Genomic DNA, 17,900 nt, shown 5'->3' with positions numbered 1-17,900 from the left:
CAAAAGGACCGGGAGGCGACTTTGCTTTTGGTTTATTGCCCCTCAGCAGGCAGCGGGAGTCAGGGCCCAGGCTGGGGCTGCCCGGCTCAGCCAGCGGGTCTATACAGTGTGTGCAGGGGTGCCGTTCGCCCCCTCCAGGGAAATGCGCTTTTGGGAATGTCTTGAAGTCGAGGACAGGGTCGCCCGGGTCCTGGGGGATTTGGGTGGGTGGGGGAGGGCCACACTGCAGGGCCGGTGGGTCCCGTCCGGCAGGGGTCAGACGTCAAGAGAGGAGGCAGGGGACAGGGAGGGGGTTCGAGAGGGCGTGCTGGGCACCGGCCCCGTGCCCCCAGCGCCCAACACTCGCCACTGGAAGATGCTGGCGTCCTTGCCGCCCAGCGAGATGAGGTGCGAGTCGTCGTGCGTGAACCGGACGCTGGTCACGTGGCTGCCGTGACCACCGTACACGAGGCTCGGCGCCTGGGCCAGAGAGAAGGTGGGGCTGCAGCGGCCGCGAGACCCCGGCCGCCCGCCCTGCCCCGGAGGCCCCGGGAGGCCTCACCTTGGCGCGCGCGCACGGGTACTGGAAGAGGTGCACTTTGCAGAAATCGTCGGCAACGGCCACAACGCGCTCGTTGTGGGAGCGGCACAGGGAGTTGATGTCAGTTCCATCCGAGCCATCTGGCCACACGCCTATCACAGCAGCCGGCCTCAGCCCGACCTCCCAGCCCCCACCCGCGGTCCAGAGCTGCACCATGTCCCCCACCCCCAGCTCAGGCAGCCCGGCCACCCACCCACCACGTTCCAGGCAATCCTTTCCAGTCCCGAGGGCCGAGGGCCGGTCGGGGTTGGGGGGCGGGCTCTGGGGCTGGATATGCCAGTTTCTTGACGTCCACCCCCTACACATGTCCAGCATTCCGAGCCCCAGGCGGGCTGCACCTTGTCCCCCCACACTCCCGCAAGTTTCCGCGGCCCTGCGCCCCTTCTCACCGTAGACATGGAAGCCCAGCACGCAGGTATAGGTGGCCCACTCCCTGTCTCGGCTTTCATAGCGATTCCTCAGCAGCTTACAGCCTCCAGCCACGTCCCCTGGGGAGACGGAGACCACCCAGCTCAGTTCTCACCCTGCCCTCCCTGGGGAGGATGACATGGGAGGCCAAATTGGAAAGACTGGCTTGAGGCCACCGCAAGTGATCTGGTCAGAGTGGTAGCCCTCAGCCCAGGGCAAAACCCAGCCCCTTGTTCTCCCTGAGTTCTCATCTGAAGTTCTCCGCTCTAGATAAGTCAACCCCTCCACATCTGTCCCAAGAAACTTTTCCAAAACAATCTTTTTCCTAGTACATTTTTCAACTCTCTTAAGGCCTGGTGGGAACAAGACACAGTGTTAAACCGTGTGTGTGGTTTTTCTGTCCAATGACATTTCTCCTATTTGGTATAAACTCATCTTCAACCCCTATCTGACTGCCTCTCTACTGGGAGCTCCCCCACATTTCCTTCATCCCCTCCCAACCAAGAGCCCACACACATGAATAAAACCCACCCCAATTCCCCTCTCCTCATGCCCTCCCCTACTGTCACTCACAGTAAAGGATCTCATAGTCCCCAGAATTGGACATGATGAAGTTCCCATCCTTGGACCAGTCAAGGTGAGTGATGAAGCTGGAGTGACCCTGGGAGCAAGGGTCAAGAGACTAAAAATGCAGCCACCATTTCCCACCCCAACCCCCAGAAGGGCATTAGTTTACCTGCTATGGCAAAGCCCCACCCTCCACCCCAGCTTCCTCACCACACAGCGGCCAAAACGGCTGGACTTGGCACCATCACTGGAAACGCTGTAGATGTAGATCATGTTGTCATGGGAACCGATGGCCAGGTACAACCCATCTACAAAGACAGTCACTCAGAGAGGGAAGGGCCAGGGATGAGTCTAGGTCCAGGGTGGAGGTGGCTCCCACCTGGGCTGTACCGGACCACTGATAGCTGCTCATTGCCATCGGTGATGTCAGACACAATCTCTCTGGTCTCTGTATCCAAAACCAGCCACCTGGAAGGGAAGGAGGTGGAAAACAGGTGTGAGGATACCTGTCCCGAGCAGGGTGCGGGTTGGCAAGTCAGACAGCCTCAGAGACACCAAAAGAAAGGCTATGAAACAGACAGGGAGGTTGCCATTGCATCCATATGCTGGGAAGTAGAAAGGGGCTAAGGGCAGATAAAAGCTGAGGGGCTCCTGATACCTTCCGAAAAGGAGTCCAAGAGCCCAAAGACAGGGCTCTGTGGATTCTGTAAGCTTGTTGCTTCCCTGTGTTAGTTTCCCCTATGCCCCGCCCATCCCCTGCTCCTCTATCCGGAGCTGCCACCTCCTCCGCTCCCAGAGGAGGGGGAGTGGACGGGGGAGGGTGTGATGACAGCTGCCACAGGAGAGCAAGGGAGACCCAGGCTGCAGGGAAAAGCACTGAGGAGTGGGAGGGTGCAGTTGAGGCTCCTGAACAGGCAGTGATCACAGTCCTCCACTGCCCCTCCCCGTTACCAGAAACCCTTCCCATACCTCCTGCTTTCCCCTCCCAAGAGTACTGGCTCCCTCTCACCTCCCTGTGTTCAGTCCTACGGCCACAACGGCCCCACTGGGGTGGAAGTCAGCACAGAGACCAGTCTCCTGGGAAGGGGGGAGAAGGTGAATTCAAGAAGATGCCTTTCCAGTGAGGGAAACAAGATGGATACCTTGTCATCTTGATAACAACGGCAAAGCCTCCCCCCTTCCAAGGAGGAGAGGGACAGGAGACCTGGGATGGCAGGCAGGGTGCCTCTGGAGCCTAAACAGAGATGCTGCTCAAAACACTTAGCCACCAGAACTGATACCCCCAGCTGTGCGGGAGATTAACCATTAGTTGCCGGCTCAAGAGGTCTAGGGGTTGGGGGGCGGACAGTATCCAGGGACACTGGCACCATCAGTACAGGAGAATAAATATTTTAGCAGCCAGTACAGTCACACCTGTGCAAGGTGGCTGCCTTTGGGATCAAAAGGGAAGCAGATGTTGGGGAAGGAGTGGTGGCCACAGAAGTCATGGTAGGTGTGACAGCGAGGATACGGGGACACAGAGCTCTCTACCTTGAGGTCGATGCTCCAGGCCAGCGCATGGCCCTCCCCGTCCCAGAGGCAGAGCTGCCGGTCATGGCCACAGGTGAGAAAACGGTTCTGGAAGGGATGTGTGCAGAGCCCCCAGAGCTCATCCGTGTGACCCTGCAGCGGAGCACGGCTGTCATCTCTGCCCCTCCCCCACAGCTCTTCCCTCCCTGCTCCCCGAAACCCTTGGCCCCCCCAACCTGGATTACAGGGGAGAAGCCCTGGGCCAGATCTCCCCGCAGCAATGCATTCTTCGTGGTGCCCACCAGCAGCTCAGAGCCAGGCCCCTCTGCAATGGCCCTCACGGCCCCAAAGTGTTCAGGAATCTGCAAGGGGGTGCAGAACGTCAGGGGCCCCCTGCCCATTCCTTGTCCCCCTCCTTCCCTTGACCCCAGGCCAGCCGTCACCTCCGCCTCCTGAAGGGCCACCAACCCAGGCCCCCACTGGACCAGCCGGCGGTCCCGGCCACCACCACTCAGCACAGTCCCGTCCCGCCGGAGACACAGGGCGAAAATGGAACCTTCATGAGCATGGGCCTGGGCCACAATCCCATAGGTCTCTGTTGGCAAAGTCCAGGTGGTCATGCTTGTAGGGTGCAGGGAAGGAGGGAACAAGAGCAGCCTAGGCGGTCACAATAGAGTAATAACTCCCAGTTGCTAAGTGCCCGCTGAATGCTGTCTCTGATCCTTGGCTCTTCTCCCCAATTTACAGACTGAACAACCAAGGTTCAAAGAAATGAGGTAACTTCCTAAAGGCCAGAACTAGAGGCGAATGCAGAACCTGACAGACTCCAAAGCCCCAGCCCCCTCTCTTTGCCATGCTGCCCACTCCCCTTCTATTCTGGCTGCCTAGAGAGCCCCACCCTCTGACAGAGCCCATCAACTCCCCAGGTAAAAGGATGGGAAATCCTCTCCTCTGTCTTCACAGACCCTCTGGGGAACTAGCCTTCCAGGATGCCACCCCCATCACGTACCTTTGGCCCCGCCCCTGCCTGGGGTCCTGGAATCTGAGAGGCTCCGCCCCCAGGTGAGGATGTTCCCCTCTGAGTCCCCAGTGAGAATGTCTCCCTCAGGGAGGAACACAAAGCAGGGGATAAACTTGGGCTTCTTGTATTTCTAGGGGAAAGGAGAGCAGAGAGCAGAGGTCAAAGGGTAGGGCAAAGACTACAAAGTCACAGGACCACTGGGAGTTGGGTAGCATTAGGGTCTATAGTACTCAGACCAATGCTTTCATCTGCACTCTACCTTCCCCCGCATCCCGCACCCATCCACGCCTCACCCCAAAGACACCCTGTTTCCTGGTGAGGGTCCCATTCCCAGGAACCCCTGTTCCACCATTCCAGTTCCAGAAGTGGACGTGGGATTTCCCACTGGTGATGATGCTGCTGCTGTCACGAGGGTTGAAGCCAACGGCGAGGACTGAGTCATTTGTACTCTGAAGGGAAGATACTAGATTCAGCCACCCCAAGCCCTGTACACCTTCATTCAACCAGACTGTCTTCAACTGGGACCCTGATGACTGGTCCACTGAGGTCCAGAACCCTCAGGACAACCCTTCCTCCAAGGCCCTGGTCCCCTAAGAGCGCCAGTCTCTGTCACTCACTAACGCCTTACACGTTGTCCCTCGTGAGGTAAGAACCTCTATGGTCCCCACTTCATGGCCTCAGAGAGGCTAGGAGGCTTGCTCCCGGGGACCTGGTCAGAAGGGAGGTTCGCGTTTGGGAGGTTTGGAGCTCTCCGCACCCCACCCCGCCCCTGGACACCTCACCTTGATCTCAGCCAGCTTCGTCCCCCGGCTGCAGTCCCACACGGACAGCATGTGCTCGTTGGAATCGTCCACCACACACAGGAAAGCGCCCTGATCCTGAGGCCAGACGACACACCGGAGGGGCCGAGTGAGGCCTGGCGGCCAGGGGGTTCAGGGTCTAAAGGAGGCGAGGGGCGCCAAGACAGGCAGAGAGAGCAGCAAGAGCCACGTGTCTCTTAGGAGAACCCGCTGGGCGGGGCTCAGGAAGGCCAGGACCTCCGAGGCTTCCTGGTGAAGTACAAGAAGGGGGTTCCCAGACAAGGAAATGGGGGCCTCGAGGTGCCAGGGCCAGCTCACCGCAACTGAAAAGGCCAGGGCGCCCACACCCCGCTCAAAGGCCCCCAGTCCAATCTCCTGCAGCTTCAGCAGCGTCTCGGAGTCCCAGACGTGAACCACAGGCTGCAGGGGCTGGTGGAGGAGACGGAGTCAGGGGTGTGAAGGAGGGTCGGGCCGGGATCTCACCCTGGTGTTTGACCGTGGCCTTACCTTTCCATCTTTATCCACGCCGGCTGTCTGTCCTGAGGCTACACGCACACCATCAGGGTGGACAGCCAGGCTAAGTGGGGGAGGAGACACTCTAGGGAAGGGGGTCGGTCTCTCAAGACCACCCAGGACACCGTCCCTGGGCCTGCAGAGCAGCAAGCCCACTCTCCTCTCCTGCTTCTCCGCATCCACCCAAGACCCTCTTTCTGCCAAGCCCGCCCTCCCCACGCCGTGAGCTGCCCACTGCCCAGCCCTCGGACCCTCACCATCGAACACAGTCCGTGTGCCCCCGGTAGTGCCTCTGGCCCCCACCTCCAGGGCCCCCGGGGCCTCCCCCGGGCCGGTACAGCACCACCACACAGGCGATAAAGTAGACCACCTCCCCAGAGCGCAGCACAAACAGATTAGAGCGGGAGTCACGACCCCGGTACCCATACCTGGAGTGGGGATCATGGTCAAGGAAAGGGTTGGATCAAGGGCACAGTGAGGAAAAGAGGAGAAAGACAAGAGCTCCGACCAGCAGCGCCACTGGCAGAGGATAGAAGGGGAGGATTCAGAGGTCTTCCTCTGCTTGCAGACCCAGGAGGAAACCGTAAAAAACAGGGGGCGGGGAGCATTCCTGATGGGAAGGCTGGTTGCCAAGGGGTTGAAGGGGGCAGGATACACCCAGTCAAGGCTGAGGGTCTCCGGGGGTGGGCCGCTGGGCAGCTCCTCCAGGCTGCGGATGCCAGATGGGATGTACATGGTAATGGGGCGGCCTCGGAGGAACATCTTCACTGAGATGCCTTCTACAGTGAAAAGGAGCAGGTGTCAACCACCATCCTGCAGCTTTCCTTCTAGGAAAGTCAGGGCAGAGCTCCAGCCACCATACCTCACAGCTCCCCTGCCAAACAGCTCCTGGGGCTGTAGCCCCAACCCCATCATCCAAGTTCTTCCAGATCCCTCTGGACATACCTAAATTGTAATTGCTCCTCCGAGAGCCAGGACCGCCGGGGCTGGAGAGGGGGTCTTTTCCCCCACGGCTGTTGGGCAGAAAGAAAAGCACAGGGACCATGTTCAGGTCCCAAGACAGAACTGAGGAGGGGCAGGACACAAGAAAGCAGATCACCCTAGAGATCACAGTCACCTCTGCACACTTTTAAGTTTGCATCGTGAGCAGCGAGGGCTCTGGAGGAGATGGGCTCCATGTAAGGTGTGAGAAGTCCGAGACTAAGGGGGCCAAGCACGGGTCTAAGAGGTAGTGTGGGGTGACACTTTCCTCCGGACCACCAGGCCTCTGCCTATCAACCTTTTCATTTCTCCATCTGTAAAATGGGCCCATAGTGACTCCAGAAGGTCCATCAGCCCTGCCTCTCGGGGATCCGAGAGGTCAGCAGGAAAGTCCTTATCTCTCAAGGGGAAAGTGAAAGGTGAATTCCAGAGATCACTGTCATTAGAGAATAATAAGATGACAATCTCTCTTCCGAGAATAAAGGCAAGGCCAAGGATAGGGTGAAAATAAACACTCAGGTGTCCCGGAGCCTGTACACACTCTGAGACAATCCACTGGGATTTCCCCCTTGCTCTCTAAAGCGTGGTAGTCTGGGGTGGGGGAAGAGAGCTGAACTCTGAGGAGAGTCACCCATGGAAACCACGAATACTTTCGGAAAACCCTCTTGGGAACTTGAAAGGGATGCTGTGATTCGGTGGCATCTGGAGTCAGGAAGAGATGGGCTGAAATCCTGGCTCTAGCTGTGTGACCCCAGGCAAATGACTTACCCTCTCTGAGCCTCACCTGGCCAATGAACAGCATGAGACCACCTACCCCCCAAGGATGTCGTGGGGACTGAATGAGATGGAGGAGGTCGAGGGGTTGGCACAGTGCCAGGTACACAGCAGGCGCCCCAGGAGCGCTTGTTCCTTCCTTCCTGTTGGGCAATGAGGCCCCCCACCCCACCCAGGGAAGCCAGGTGAGGGATGTGGAAAGTCAAGAACCTGAGCCTGGTGTGGGGCGGGGTGGGGGCGGGGGAGCCTCGCCCACCTCTCTGTGCTCCCTGACCGCAATAACAGGTTGGCCGAGGAAGCTGCCTTCCGGGAGAGTTTCTGGCGAGGCCGCTCTGAGGGGGATGAGGAGGAAGAATTTCTCCGTGGCCTGGGCAGAGCACAGTGAGCAGGTGAACGTCATTCCCGCCGCTGGGGCTCCCCTATCTGCCCTCCCCTCCCAGCCTCTGCCACAGGACACTTACGTGTCAGTGCGCTGCGGGGGCTGAGCCAGCCTGAGGATCCCTGGGGGGCCAGGGGAGCCCGTGCCACTGCTGCTGCTGCCCCCTCCTTCAGATTGGGTCCCGCTAGGTTCTTCACTGCCCCCTGGAGGGGCTGGGGGCCCGTTGCTCAGCCTCGGGGGACCAGGGGATAGTTCCACCTCCATCTCTGCTTCCGTCTGGGTGCCTCGGCTCACCAAGGAGGGGCTGCATGTGGGTGGCAGTCCTGGGGGGGCTGCGGGGCTGCTGGGGAGACAGTGCATCAACCTGATGGCCCTAGAGGCCCCATCGAGGAGGAGGAGGAGGAGGAGGGTATGACCACGTGCATACCTGTCCCTTGGCGGGCCCAGGGTGCCAGGGTCCTGCAGGGAGGTGGGGGGTGCCTGCAGCCGCAGCAGGCGAAGAGCTTCTGCCAAGGCTGCCTTCACCAGCTCCATCTCCTTCTCCTGCACCTGAAGCCGCCGGCTCAAGGACTGCAGGGCGTCCTGAGCTGGGCCCTCACCTGGGAAAGGGGCAAGAAGCCGTCAGCATGTCACACCCCCTCCCCCGACACACACACACACACCTGGGGAAAGGCTTGAGGGGATTCTCTCTCCCCTTAACTTTGCATCTGTCCAATAGGACTGCCCCCTCCAAGCAACTCCAGGCTTGGAAGCGCTCCCAGAGGGGAGGAGACGGTGGGAAAAGGATCAAGGGCCTCCTTCTGGCAGGGCAGGCGAGGAACCTGGCAGAGCTCCCTTCCTGCTGCCTGTCCCAGCCTCCGCAAAGACAGGGAGTACCATGGAGTACCAGGGGGGAAATATGGAGTTCTGCCGAGGAACGTGGGAACCACAGACGGAGGCGCAGTGCTGGGTGAGGGACGACAGGGCCCAGCCCAGAGTAACCGCAGGACTCCAGGGAAGGCAGAGAAACTGCGAGGGAGCTCCAGGAGAGAAGCGGGGGACTCAGAGGACAGTCATCCTGAGGACTCAGAAGAGAAGAGGTCCGGAGTGACAGGAGAGGCTTAGCAGCGGAGAGCAGAGGTCCCAGCGCAGGTTCCAGGGTTACAGAGGAGGTCAGGAGTAAAAGACCCAACAAAGCAGGGAAGGAAGCCCAGGGTAACACAGGAGGTTCGGAAACTTTGGAGGGGCCCAGAGTAATACGGGGGACAGGATGGCGTTGTCGAAGTCCGAAATGACAGTTGGAGGACCCAAGTAACTAGGGGGAGCGGCCTGAGGAACAGTGGAGGATGCTCGGAGCCCCCCGGGGCCAAGGAGCACGAGGGGACGCCCGGGACAGCCGTCGGGCAATGGCAGCGGCAGACCGGCCGGCGCTCCGGGAAGGGGCACGCCGCCCGCCCCGCCCCGTACTCACCGGGCCCCCCGGCCCCGTCCATCCGGCCCCCGGCTTGCTCCGAGCGGCGGCGGCGGAGGAGGAGGCGTCTAAGCCGCGGGGGCCATGGCCAGGGAGAGGGGAAGGGGAAGCACCCCGGGGCGCGCGCGCGGGGGAGCCGAGCCACCCCCTCGGGGGCGCTGTCGGGCGCGGGCAAAGGGCCTGGAGGGGGCGCTGTGCGGAGGGGGCCGCAGGCTCTGGGGCTCGCCGGGGCCTCGGACTCGCCCCGGGCCGCTCTCGGCTCCCGGGGGTGGGGTGGCGGGGCCGTCCCGGGCCCCAGCGCCGCAGCACAAACAGGCCCCGGACGCGGAGCCGCCAGGAAGCGCGGGAGGGGGGGCCGGGCCGCCTGCTAACCCCTCCCTGTCCGGGCCTCGCGGCTCGTATGGGGGCGGGGCCAAGCCTCTGGCCCCCCCCAGCCACGGGTCCCCTCCGGCCACCGCCCTCCGGGCCCTTCCGGGATCCTGGCCCTCGGACTCCCCGGGGACCCGGGAAGGCGCGCGGGGCCCGAGGTCTCCGCCCCCAGCCCCTTGCCTCTGCGGGGCAGAACCGACCAGCCCCTCCCCACTTCCGCGCGCGGGCAGAGGCGGGGTCACGAAATCGGCCCTTTGCCCGGGGGCGGGGCTTTCCCTCAGGGGCAAAGCCGAGGCATCCCGACCCGGGACTGGCTGGGGACCCGGACGGCGGGTTATTAAGGCTGTGGCGGGAGGATGCCCAGGGTATTGGGGTCAGGGTGGCATTAGCCCAGCTCAAGCCGGGCCGGGCTGACGCAGCATCCTGCCACGGCCAACCCCAGCCCCTGACAGCTCTGCTGTCCCTCGGGCAGAGATGGGAGATGGCGCCGGTGCTGCCCCTGGTCCTGCCCCTCCAGCCCCGCATCCGTCTGGCGCAGGGGCTCTGGCTCCTCTCCTGGCTGCTCATGCTGGTCGGTGGCCTCACCCTCCTCTGTAGCGGGCACCTCCTGGTCCAGCTGTGGCACCTTGGTACCTTCTTGGCTCCCTCCTGCCCCTTCTCTGTCCTGCCCCAGGTTGCCTTGGCGGCCAGTGCGGTGGCTCTGGGCACAGGGCTGGTGGGCTCAGGAGCTAGCCGGGCCAGTCTGGATGCAGAACAATACCCTCCCTGGCGAGGGGTCCTGGGCCCGCTGCTGGTGGCTGGCTCAGCTGGGGGCGGGGGGCTTCTGGTCCTCGCCCTGGGACTAGCCCTGGCTTTACCTGGGACTCTGGACACGGGGCTGGAAGAGGGCCTGGGGGCTGCCTTGGCTCACTACAAGGATACAGAGGTGCCCGGACGCTGTCAGGCTAAACGGCTGCTGGATGAGCTGCAGCTGAGGCACCACTGCTGCGGCCGTCACGGCTACAAGGATTGGTTTGGAGTCCAGTGGGTCAGCAGCCGTTATCTGGATCCCAATGACCACGACGTGGCTGAGTGAGTGACTTGCTTCTCCCCTCCTTCTCTTTGCTAGAAACTTCACCTCACCCAGATAGGCAATCATTCATCTCGTGATTGAGGGAATGGGGCAACAGCTGTGTGACCCAGGGCATGGTACCAAACTGCTCTGGGCCCATGTGTCTGTAAACTGGAGATGATAAAACCACCATCTCACGGAGCTGTTGTAACGATCAGTGAATTATGCCTGCCTGGCATAGTAAAGCAGTCGGTAAATGTTTCCCTGGTTTTTCCCTTCTCAGCTTCTGTGCCCTGCAGCTTCTCCCTCATGCCTCTATCTCCAGATATCCTAACACCCCTGCCCCTCCCTTTGCAGCCGGATCCAGAGCAATGTGGAAGGCCTGTATCTGATTGATGGGGTCCCTTTCTCCTGCTGTAATCCCCACTCACCCAGACCTTGCCTGCAAAGCCAGCTCTCAGACCCCCACGCCCACCCCCTCTTTGATCCCCGACAGCCCAACCTCAACCTCTGGTCCCAAGGATGCCACGAGGTGTTACTGGGGCACTTGCAGGGGCTGGCGAGCACACTGGGCAACATGCTGGCTGTTACCTTACTGCTGCAGGTAAGTCAGCAGAGAGTCTGAGGCCTCCTCACCGCCAACCCAGGGACTCCTGGAACTGCTGACCCTTGCTGACCTCTTGCCTCTTGCTTCCCCCCACAGACTCTGGTACTTCTGGGCCTGCGGTACCTGCAGACGGCACTGGAGGGGCTTGGAGGAGTCATTGATGGGGAGGGAGAGGCCCAGGGCTACCTCTTTCCTGCTGGGCTGAAAGACATGCTGAAAACAGCTTGGCTACAGGGAGCAGGGCCCCACAGGCCAGCACCTGGGGAGGCCCCACCAGAAGAGGAGCCTCCCAAGGAGGGTCCACCTGAGGCCTAGAACTTAAGGTGGGGATGGGGGTGGGGGGAAGGGGAGGGATGGACAAGACTGGAAAGCTCACAACTCCTTATAGGCTCCCTGTGAGGGAGGGGGGAATCCGGGATTAGAGGGTTAAGGATAGTCAGTGAGCTGGACTGGGGTAGGAGAGAAAACCAGGTGTCCTAGGGCCTAGTCCATGGCCAGAACAGTCCAGGGGACAGGAAAAGAACAAAACCAAGGTGGTAGAAATGACATGGGAAGGCCTGGAGGCTACTTCTGGTGCACAGACTCAATAAAGCTTTTGGACTGAAGCTCCTGATCTTTCTCTTCAAGGGGGTGGGGGGCCCTGAAAGAACTGATTTCCATGTGATGGAGAAGCCAGGACCCAAGGGTTTTGACCCTGGTGAGAAACAAATGCAAGAACCTGACGTGGGAAGTATGAAGGAACACAGAGGCCCCGCCAGGTTGAGTTTTTATTCTGGAGGTAGGAGGGGGAGTCAGCGTGCTCAGGTGGGGAGGGTCCAGCCCAGCTCCTCCAGCCCCCCCAGTGCATGCCCAGCCCCAATAAGTTACCCAGTGACTCAGCTGCCCTCCCTCCTGAGTCTGTTTTCTGCTCCGCCCCAGACAGGGCCAGTCTGGCTCAATAGGAGGGCTGTTTGTCCCTAGCCTGTGGGCAGTGCCACATGGCAGGCCAGGGAAGGGGGTGGAGGGGCCGCTCCTGGCTCTCAGGGGTCAGGACTTGGAAAACCACATCCTGGGCTGGCCAGGGGCACAGTCCCACAGCTCTGTGCCTGGTGAGCTGGTGGGCAGGGTAGGGCTGCCATCACACCTCGACAGCTGGGTCTGAGCCGCGGCCCTGCCGCTGCAGCTGCTCCTCCTGCTTCATCTTGGGCTTCTCTGTCCGTGTGTGCCACACCAGAACCTGTCCAGGGAGGTTTCAGTTAGAGCCGGACCCAGCCTCAGCCAAGCCTCTGGGGCACTCAGGATAGAACGGATCCTCCCACCTCCTGGACACACACCATGTTGGCTGCCAAGTATGAAAGGCAGGGGGAGGGGGAGGCTTTAGTGCCTCTGAAAGTCAAAGTGTTAGTCGCTCAGTCATTTCCAACCCTGCGACCCCATGGACTGTAGCCTGCTAGACTCCTCTTTCCATGGAATTCTCTAGGCTGGAATACTGGAGCGGATTACCATTCCCTTCTCCAAGAGATCTTCCCAACCCAGGGATCGAACCCAGGTCTCCTTCATGGCAGGTAGATTCTTTACCATCTGAGCCACAAGGGAAGCCAGTGCCTCTGAAATGGGGCCTAATCCCTTACTCTCTCTCTGTCTCAGGGGTGCCAAGAGACCACTTTCTTTCTCTGACTTCCCCTTCAGTAGAGTAAGCTAGCTCTGCAGGGTCTCTCCTCGTTCGAGCACCCATCCTCGATCCTGCTCCGCAGGGCCTCATTCCACTTCTCCCATTTCCTGTCCATCCCAGAACCGGGTTTCTATGCCCACCTCCATCCCCTTACCCGAGTGCAGTTGGCAGCCCGCGGCTCCAGGTCCTTGGGATCTACAAGGTGGCTCAGGAGACTGCTCTCCAGATGGCCTCGAGGAGCGGTAGCATCAAACCAGGCATTGGGTTTAGCCAACAGCAAAGACAGGGCGACAGCAAATCCTGCCATATCCACTGGGAAGGGCCTGTTGGGCTCCCAGGCCGTGTGGAAACCAACAACCCGGCCATCCTGTACGCGAGGACCCTCGAATCGAAGGCCACCCACTAGCCCCACAGGCCACACTGAGACACCTCGGGTCCAGCGCATCTAGAGGAAGTCGGGAAAGAAGAGACAGACAGGAAGTGGCCCAGAGGAAGAGGAGCAGCAGCAAGGACCACTTGAGTCACTCTGCCCCACCACTCCCCACCCAGGGAAAATGATGAAGCGGGTCCCACCGGCCTGCTTCCCCAGCCCCATCCCAGTGCTCACCTCCTCAAAGAGTTCCCGGCTATAGGTGTTGTCATCGTCAGCAAAGTACACGACTCCCCGGGTACCTGGTGGGGGTGGGTCCTTCTCTCCCCCAACAGCACCCCCTCCGCTCCGGAGCCAGTCCAGGGCCCTGTTCCGTTGCTCTACACCTCGGGGCCGAACCCAGCCTGGCTCGCCCTCCCGGAGCCGCTGGGCCTTGGGGGTGAGGACGGCCAGGTGTGTGAAGAGGAGGCCAGAGGCAGCCAGCAGCCCCGAGACCAGTGGGGTGGGGCCCTCAGCATCCTCCACCAGCAGCCAGTGCAGCCGGGGCACCAGGCTCAGAGTCTGGGACAGCCGCACCAGCTCTGCCTTCTGCACCAACCTGGAGGGGGAAAGATGCTGGAGGGAAAGGGGTGGCCACCATTTGCCCACTCCAGCAGGTACGTATGTCTTCTTCTGGGCCACTCCTAGCACCCTCACATTTCCCTGACCAGCACCCAAACTCCCTGTTGTTTTTTGGCTGAGTAGCTCAGCTTGTGAGATCTTGTGTCCCTAATCAGGGACGGTACCTGTGCCCCCTGAAGTGGAAGCGCAGAGGCCTAACCAGTGGACCACCAGGGAATTCCCTCACCCGCTCAGTTATTTTTTTATCTTTTTGGCCATGCTGCATGGCATGTGGGACCTTAGTTCCCCAATCAGGGATTGAACCTCTGCCCCTTGCATTCGCAGTGCAGTCTTAACCACTGGACTACCAGAGAAGTCCAAGTCTCCTTTTGATTTCCGGTTCTGTAGACAATACAGAAATAGAGTCTGTGGTGGGGAGTCTTCTAGACACTGGCTCCTGATGTCTGTCATTGCTGGGCAGAGGGCAGTGTCTTCTTAGACCAAAATGATTGAACCAAGGTCATCCCCAAGTCTCTTGTAAGTTTCTTTGCCCTTCAGATGGGCCTGCCCGCCCCAGGGTTGGCAGTGTGTGCATGGAGAGGGGAGGGTCTTAAGATGCCTAGCCTAGGTGGGCCAGCCATCTGATTCCAGGCAGATGTCAGCAAGCCCTTTTGGCTCCTTTCAAAACCACATTCCCCAGTTGGTTTGTATCACTAATAAAGCTACATTTTATTCAAAAAAAAAAAAAAAAAGGAATACACTTAGCACAGTGTGGAGCAGAGAGTAAACACATTAAATAACAGCTGGTGTAACTATTTCTAGACCACCATATGACTGTATGGCCAAATCCTTCTCTACTTTACATTAGTCAAGGGGTTCTCAAACTTCCTCACCAAAAGTTCCCTAAGGAGTCAGAGTGAACTCACTTGGCAAGTTCAGAATTTCTTTGAAACTTTATTGTTGTATCTTAAAATTTCTCAGGAATTTTTTTACACTACTTCATGGCACATCCCTGTCTATATTCTTTATCTTTTGGCCACGCCACATGGCATGCCGGATCCTAGAAATCCCAACCAGGGATTGAACCCGCACTCCCCACAATGGCAGCTGGGAGTCTCAACCACTAGACCACCAGGGAAGTCCTCCCGTCTACTGTCTATAGAAAAAAAACAATTTCCCCAAGATTTCTGAGTAATGATATGGTTCATTTAGCCTGACATTTGGCAATGCCTTAACCTGAAGAACATCCCCTGGCCCAGTGCCTCCTGAAACTCATCATCAACCCCAGCCTCTTGGTCCATGCAGATCCTGGGTGAGTCAGAGCCCATACCTGGCATAGGTGGGGGTAACAACATAGATAGTAGGCAGAGCCTCAGGTTCAGGGGGCTGGGCAGGGGCAGGGGGCGGGCGACGGAGATCGGCTTGCAGCTGGGAAATCCTCAGATCCTTCTGCCGAAGCTGCTCCGCTGCTGCCCTCAGGGGAGGGAGGCAGTCACAAGGCTGGCCTGGTCCCAGGAAACAGGAATGGGGGCAGAGAACCACAGGATGTTCAGCATCCCAAAGGGCCATTAACCTTCCCATTCAACTAACCAATGCGAGGCTCTCCTTACAACTTCTCTAACAGCTTTTCTACACCTAGGGTGGTGAGGAACTAGCTGCCTTAATTAGCAGCGCCTTTCCAACTTTAACAATTCCATCCATTACAATTTTCATGTGTCTATTAAGCTGATCACCTGCTTCCATCCTTTCTACCTGCTGGGCCTAATTCTGCCTTCTGGAAGCATAACGAACAAGTTGATCTCCTGACACAGGGCAGTCTTTCAAATACCTGAGAATCATGCAGGGGCCCAGTCTCTAAATCCCTGCATAAGAGGCAGGGTTCAATCTGTTCCATTGGCTGTGTGACCAAAGACTCATTAAATTCATTGGTTCCATCACTGGATAAATATTTATTGAATGCTCCTCCTGGGAGGCACTGTCTTAGGTGCCCGGGCTGCAGCAGGAAACCAAACAGACATGGTCCCTGCCCTTATGGAGGTTTCAGTTTAGTGGAGGAGCTGGACACTAAGCAAAGAAACAAATTAATAAAATTATTAGAAACTCTGGTAAGGGCTATGACGGAAGCAAATAGGAGGGAGACTTAAAAGAGAACCCAGAGTAAGAGTGACTTCTAGCTACGTGGTCAAGGAAGGCCTCTGTGAGGCAGTGACATGTAAGCGAGCTGAGACCTGAAGCATGAGAAAGAGGCAGCTGGGGAAGAGCTGGGAGAAAAGCACTACAGGCAGAGACAGGTTAAGTGCTTGAGAGCAACGAGCGTGGGGTTTTAGAGAAACTGTCATGAAGCCAGTGTGGCTGGAGCAGAGCGAGCGAGAGGGATGGGAAATGAGGTTAGAGAGGCAGACGGCGGCGGGATCACGCGGGGCCTGGCAGGCTCTGGGAAGGAGTCTGATTTCACCCGAGGTGCGGCGGGCAGCCGCGGTGCGTTCTGGAGAGGGGAGTGCGCCCAGGGGCCGCAGAGGGGCTGTAGGAGGACCGAGCGGGATGAATGGGGTCTGCGTGGGGCTCCATCCCCAGGGCGGGATGCACAGCGGCGGGATGCCCTTCGGCCGACTCGCCTCACCCCCGCCCCGCCCCGCTCACCGAGCTGCACCAGCGCGTAGAGGAGGCCGGCAATCGACACCAGGAAGTAGGCGAGGAACACGTTCTTCAGCTTCAGCTTCATGGCCGCGCCGCCGCCGCCGCCGCCGCCGCGGGGGCAGGCGGGGTCCGGCGGGGACAAGGGGTTCCCGCCCCCCGCCCGCCCGCCAGCCTGCAAGCCCCGCCCCTGCAGCGGCCCCGCCCCGTGTCCCGCCCCCTCACACTCGTCTCGAGCGGCTCCCAAGAGCTAGCGCAGGCAGCGCCCGTCTGCGTCCACTTCTGGTCAGTCTGCACACCCCCTTCCCTCTGGGTAATTTCCGGTCCCATTGCCTAGTTCTGGGAACCACGGGAGTGGGTGACGTCACATCCGGCGTGTTAAGCGTGCGTGGCCGAGGGTCAGGAGCCAGGTAAGGTAACGTGGGAGTGGCTTTGAGACCCTCCTCCTTGATCTCCAGTCCCTGTGAGCGTATTTTCTCACATTCATTCACTCACCCATCCACCAGTCACTGCTCGCAGTAACAGTAGCTCAATAAATAATTGCTACACGAATGAGTGACATCTACAGCCCTGCCAAGCCTGCTGCTCAGTCACTTCAGTCATGTCCGACTCTGTGCGACCCCATAGACGGCAGCCCACCAGGCTCCTCCATCCCTGGGATTCTCCTGGTAAGAACACTGGAGTGGGTTGCCATTTCCTCCTCCAATGCGTGAAAGTGAAAAGTGAAAGTGAAGTCGCTCAGTCGTGTCCGACTAGCAGCGACCCCATGGACTGCAGCCTACCAGGCTCCTCTGTCCATGGGATTTCCCAGGCAAGAGTCCTGGAGTGGCTTGCCATTGCCTTCTCCGTGCCAAGCCTAGACAGCATATTAAAAAGTAGACACATTACTTTGCCGACAAAGGTCCATATAGTCAAGTTATGGTTTCTCCAGTAGTCATGTATGGATGAAAGAACTGGTCTATAATGAATGTTGAGCAAGGAAGAATTGATGCTTTTGAGCTGTGGTGTTGGAGAAGACCTGAGAGTCCCTTGGATTGCAAGATCAAACCAGTCAGTCCTAAAGAAATCAGTCCTGAATACTCATTGGAAGGACTGATGCTGAAGCTGAAACTCCAATACTTTGACCACCTGATGCGAAGAACTGATTCATTTGAAAAGACCCTGATGCTGGGAAAGATGGAAAGCAGGAGTAGAAGGAGACGACAGAATGAGATGGTTGGATGGCATCACTGACTCAATGGACATGTTTGAACAAGCTCCAGGAGTTGGTGATGAACAGGGAAGCCTGGCATGCTGTAGTCCATGGGGTTGCAAAGAGTCAGACACAACTGAGCAACTGAACTGAACTGCCAAGCCTGTGCTCTGGTTGTCTCATATAATCCTCACTATAATCCTTTGATAATTTTAATACAATTTAGGATGTCTGTGTGTTAGTCGCTCAGTCATGACTCCTTGCAACCCCATGGACTATATAACCCTCCTCTGTCTGGTGGAATTAGGTAGCCATTCCCTTCTCCAGAGGATCTTCAGGAATTGAACCTGGAACTCCCACATTGCAGGCAAATTCTTTACCATATGAACCAAGAAAGAACACAATTTAGAATACTATCACTCTAAAAATTGATGTTGCAGAGTT

The 17,900-nt window shown here is 58.7% G+C and overlaps 3 protein-coding genes across 4 annotated transcripts; 1 reads left to right on the top strand and 2 right to left on the bottom strand.

The window, feature by feature from the left end:
* Positions 1-17: 17 nt before the first annotated feature.
* On the bottom strand, positions 18-9,433 carry EML3 (EMAP like 3). Of its 2 annotated transcripts, none has more exons than XM_055415737.2 (22): positions 8,983-9,433; positions 7,960-8,131; positions 7,615-7,875; positions 7,410-7,520; positions 6,344-6,411; positions 6,054-6,177; positions 5,656-5,826; positions 5,393-5,462; positions 5,204-5,314; positions 4,868-4,963; positions 4,379-4,534; positions 4,074-4,215; positions 3,508-3,659; positions 3,301-3,426; positions 3,086-3,217; positions 2,565-2,632; positions 1,935-2,023; positions 1,766-1,863; positions 1,562-1,649; positions 970-1,068; positions 542-672; positions 18-459 (listed from the first exon to the last, which is right to left on the bottom strand). In XM_055415737.2, exons 1-22 carry the CDS (start codon positions 9,002-9,004, stop codon positions 256-258), a joined length of 2,691 nt encoding a protein of 896 aa, XP_055271712.1. In that variant the 5' UTR covers positions 9,005-9,433; the 3' UTR covers positions 18-255. The 2 variants fall into 2 exon arrangements, with proteins under 2 accessions (XP_055271712.1, XP_055271714.1); XM_055415739.2 differs by having other exon boundaries at positions 7,615-7,872.
* Positions 9,434-9,470: 37 nt separating this feature from the next.
* ROM1 (retinal outer segment membrane protein 1) lies at positions 9,471-11,324 on the top strand. The gene is made up of 3 exons (XM_055415742.2): positions 9,471-10,422; positions 10,760-11,006; positions 11,106-11,324. The coding sequence occupies exons 1-3, from the start codon at positions 9,833-9,835 to the stop codon at positions 11,322-11,324; spliced, it is 1,056 nt and encodes a 351-aa protein (XP_055271717.1). The 5' UTR covers positions 9,471-9,832.
* Positions 11,325-11,763: 439 nt separating this feature from the next.
* Positions 11,764-17,090, bottom strand: B3GAT3 (beta-1,3-glucuronyltransferase 3). Its single transcript, XM_055415744.2, has 5 exons — positions 16,271-17,090; positions 14,961-15,135; positions 13,268-13,628; positions 12,815-13,105; positions 11,764-12,225 (listed from the first exon to the last, which is right to left on the bottom strand). The coding sequence occupies exons 1-5, from the start codon at positions 16,350-16,352 to the stop codon at positions 12,127-12,129; spliced, it is 1,008 nt and encodes a 335-aa protein (XP_055271719.2). The 5' UTR covers positions 16,353-17,090; the 3' UTR covers positions 11,764-12,126.
* Positions 17,091-17,900: the final 810 nt, after the last annotated feature.

This window comes from Moschus berezovskii, chromosome 25 (assembly GCF_049115385.1).
Source record: "Moschus berezovskii isolate FMDL1 chromosome 25, NW_MosBer_1.0, whole genome shotgun sequence".
In the NCBI taxonomy this organism is placed as follows: domain Eukaryota; kingdom Metazoa; phylum Chordata; class Mammalia; order Artiodactyla; family Moschidae; genus Moschus; species Moschus berezovskii.
This window is presented reverse-complemented; position numbering and strand designations above follow the sequence as displayed.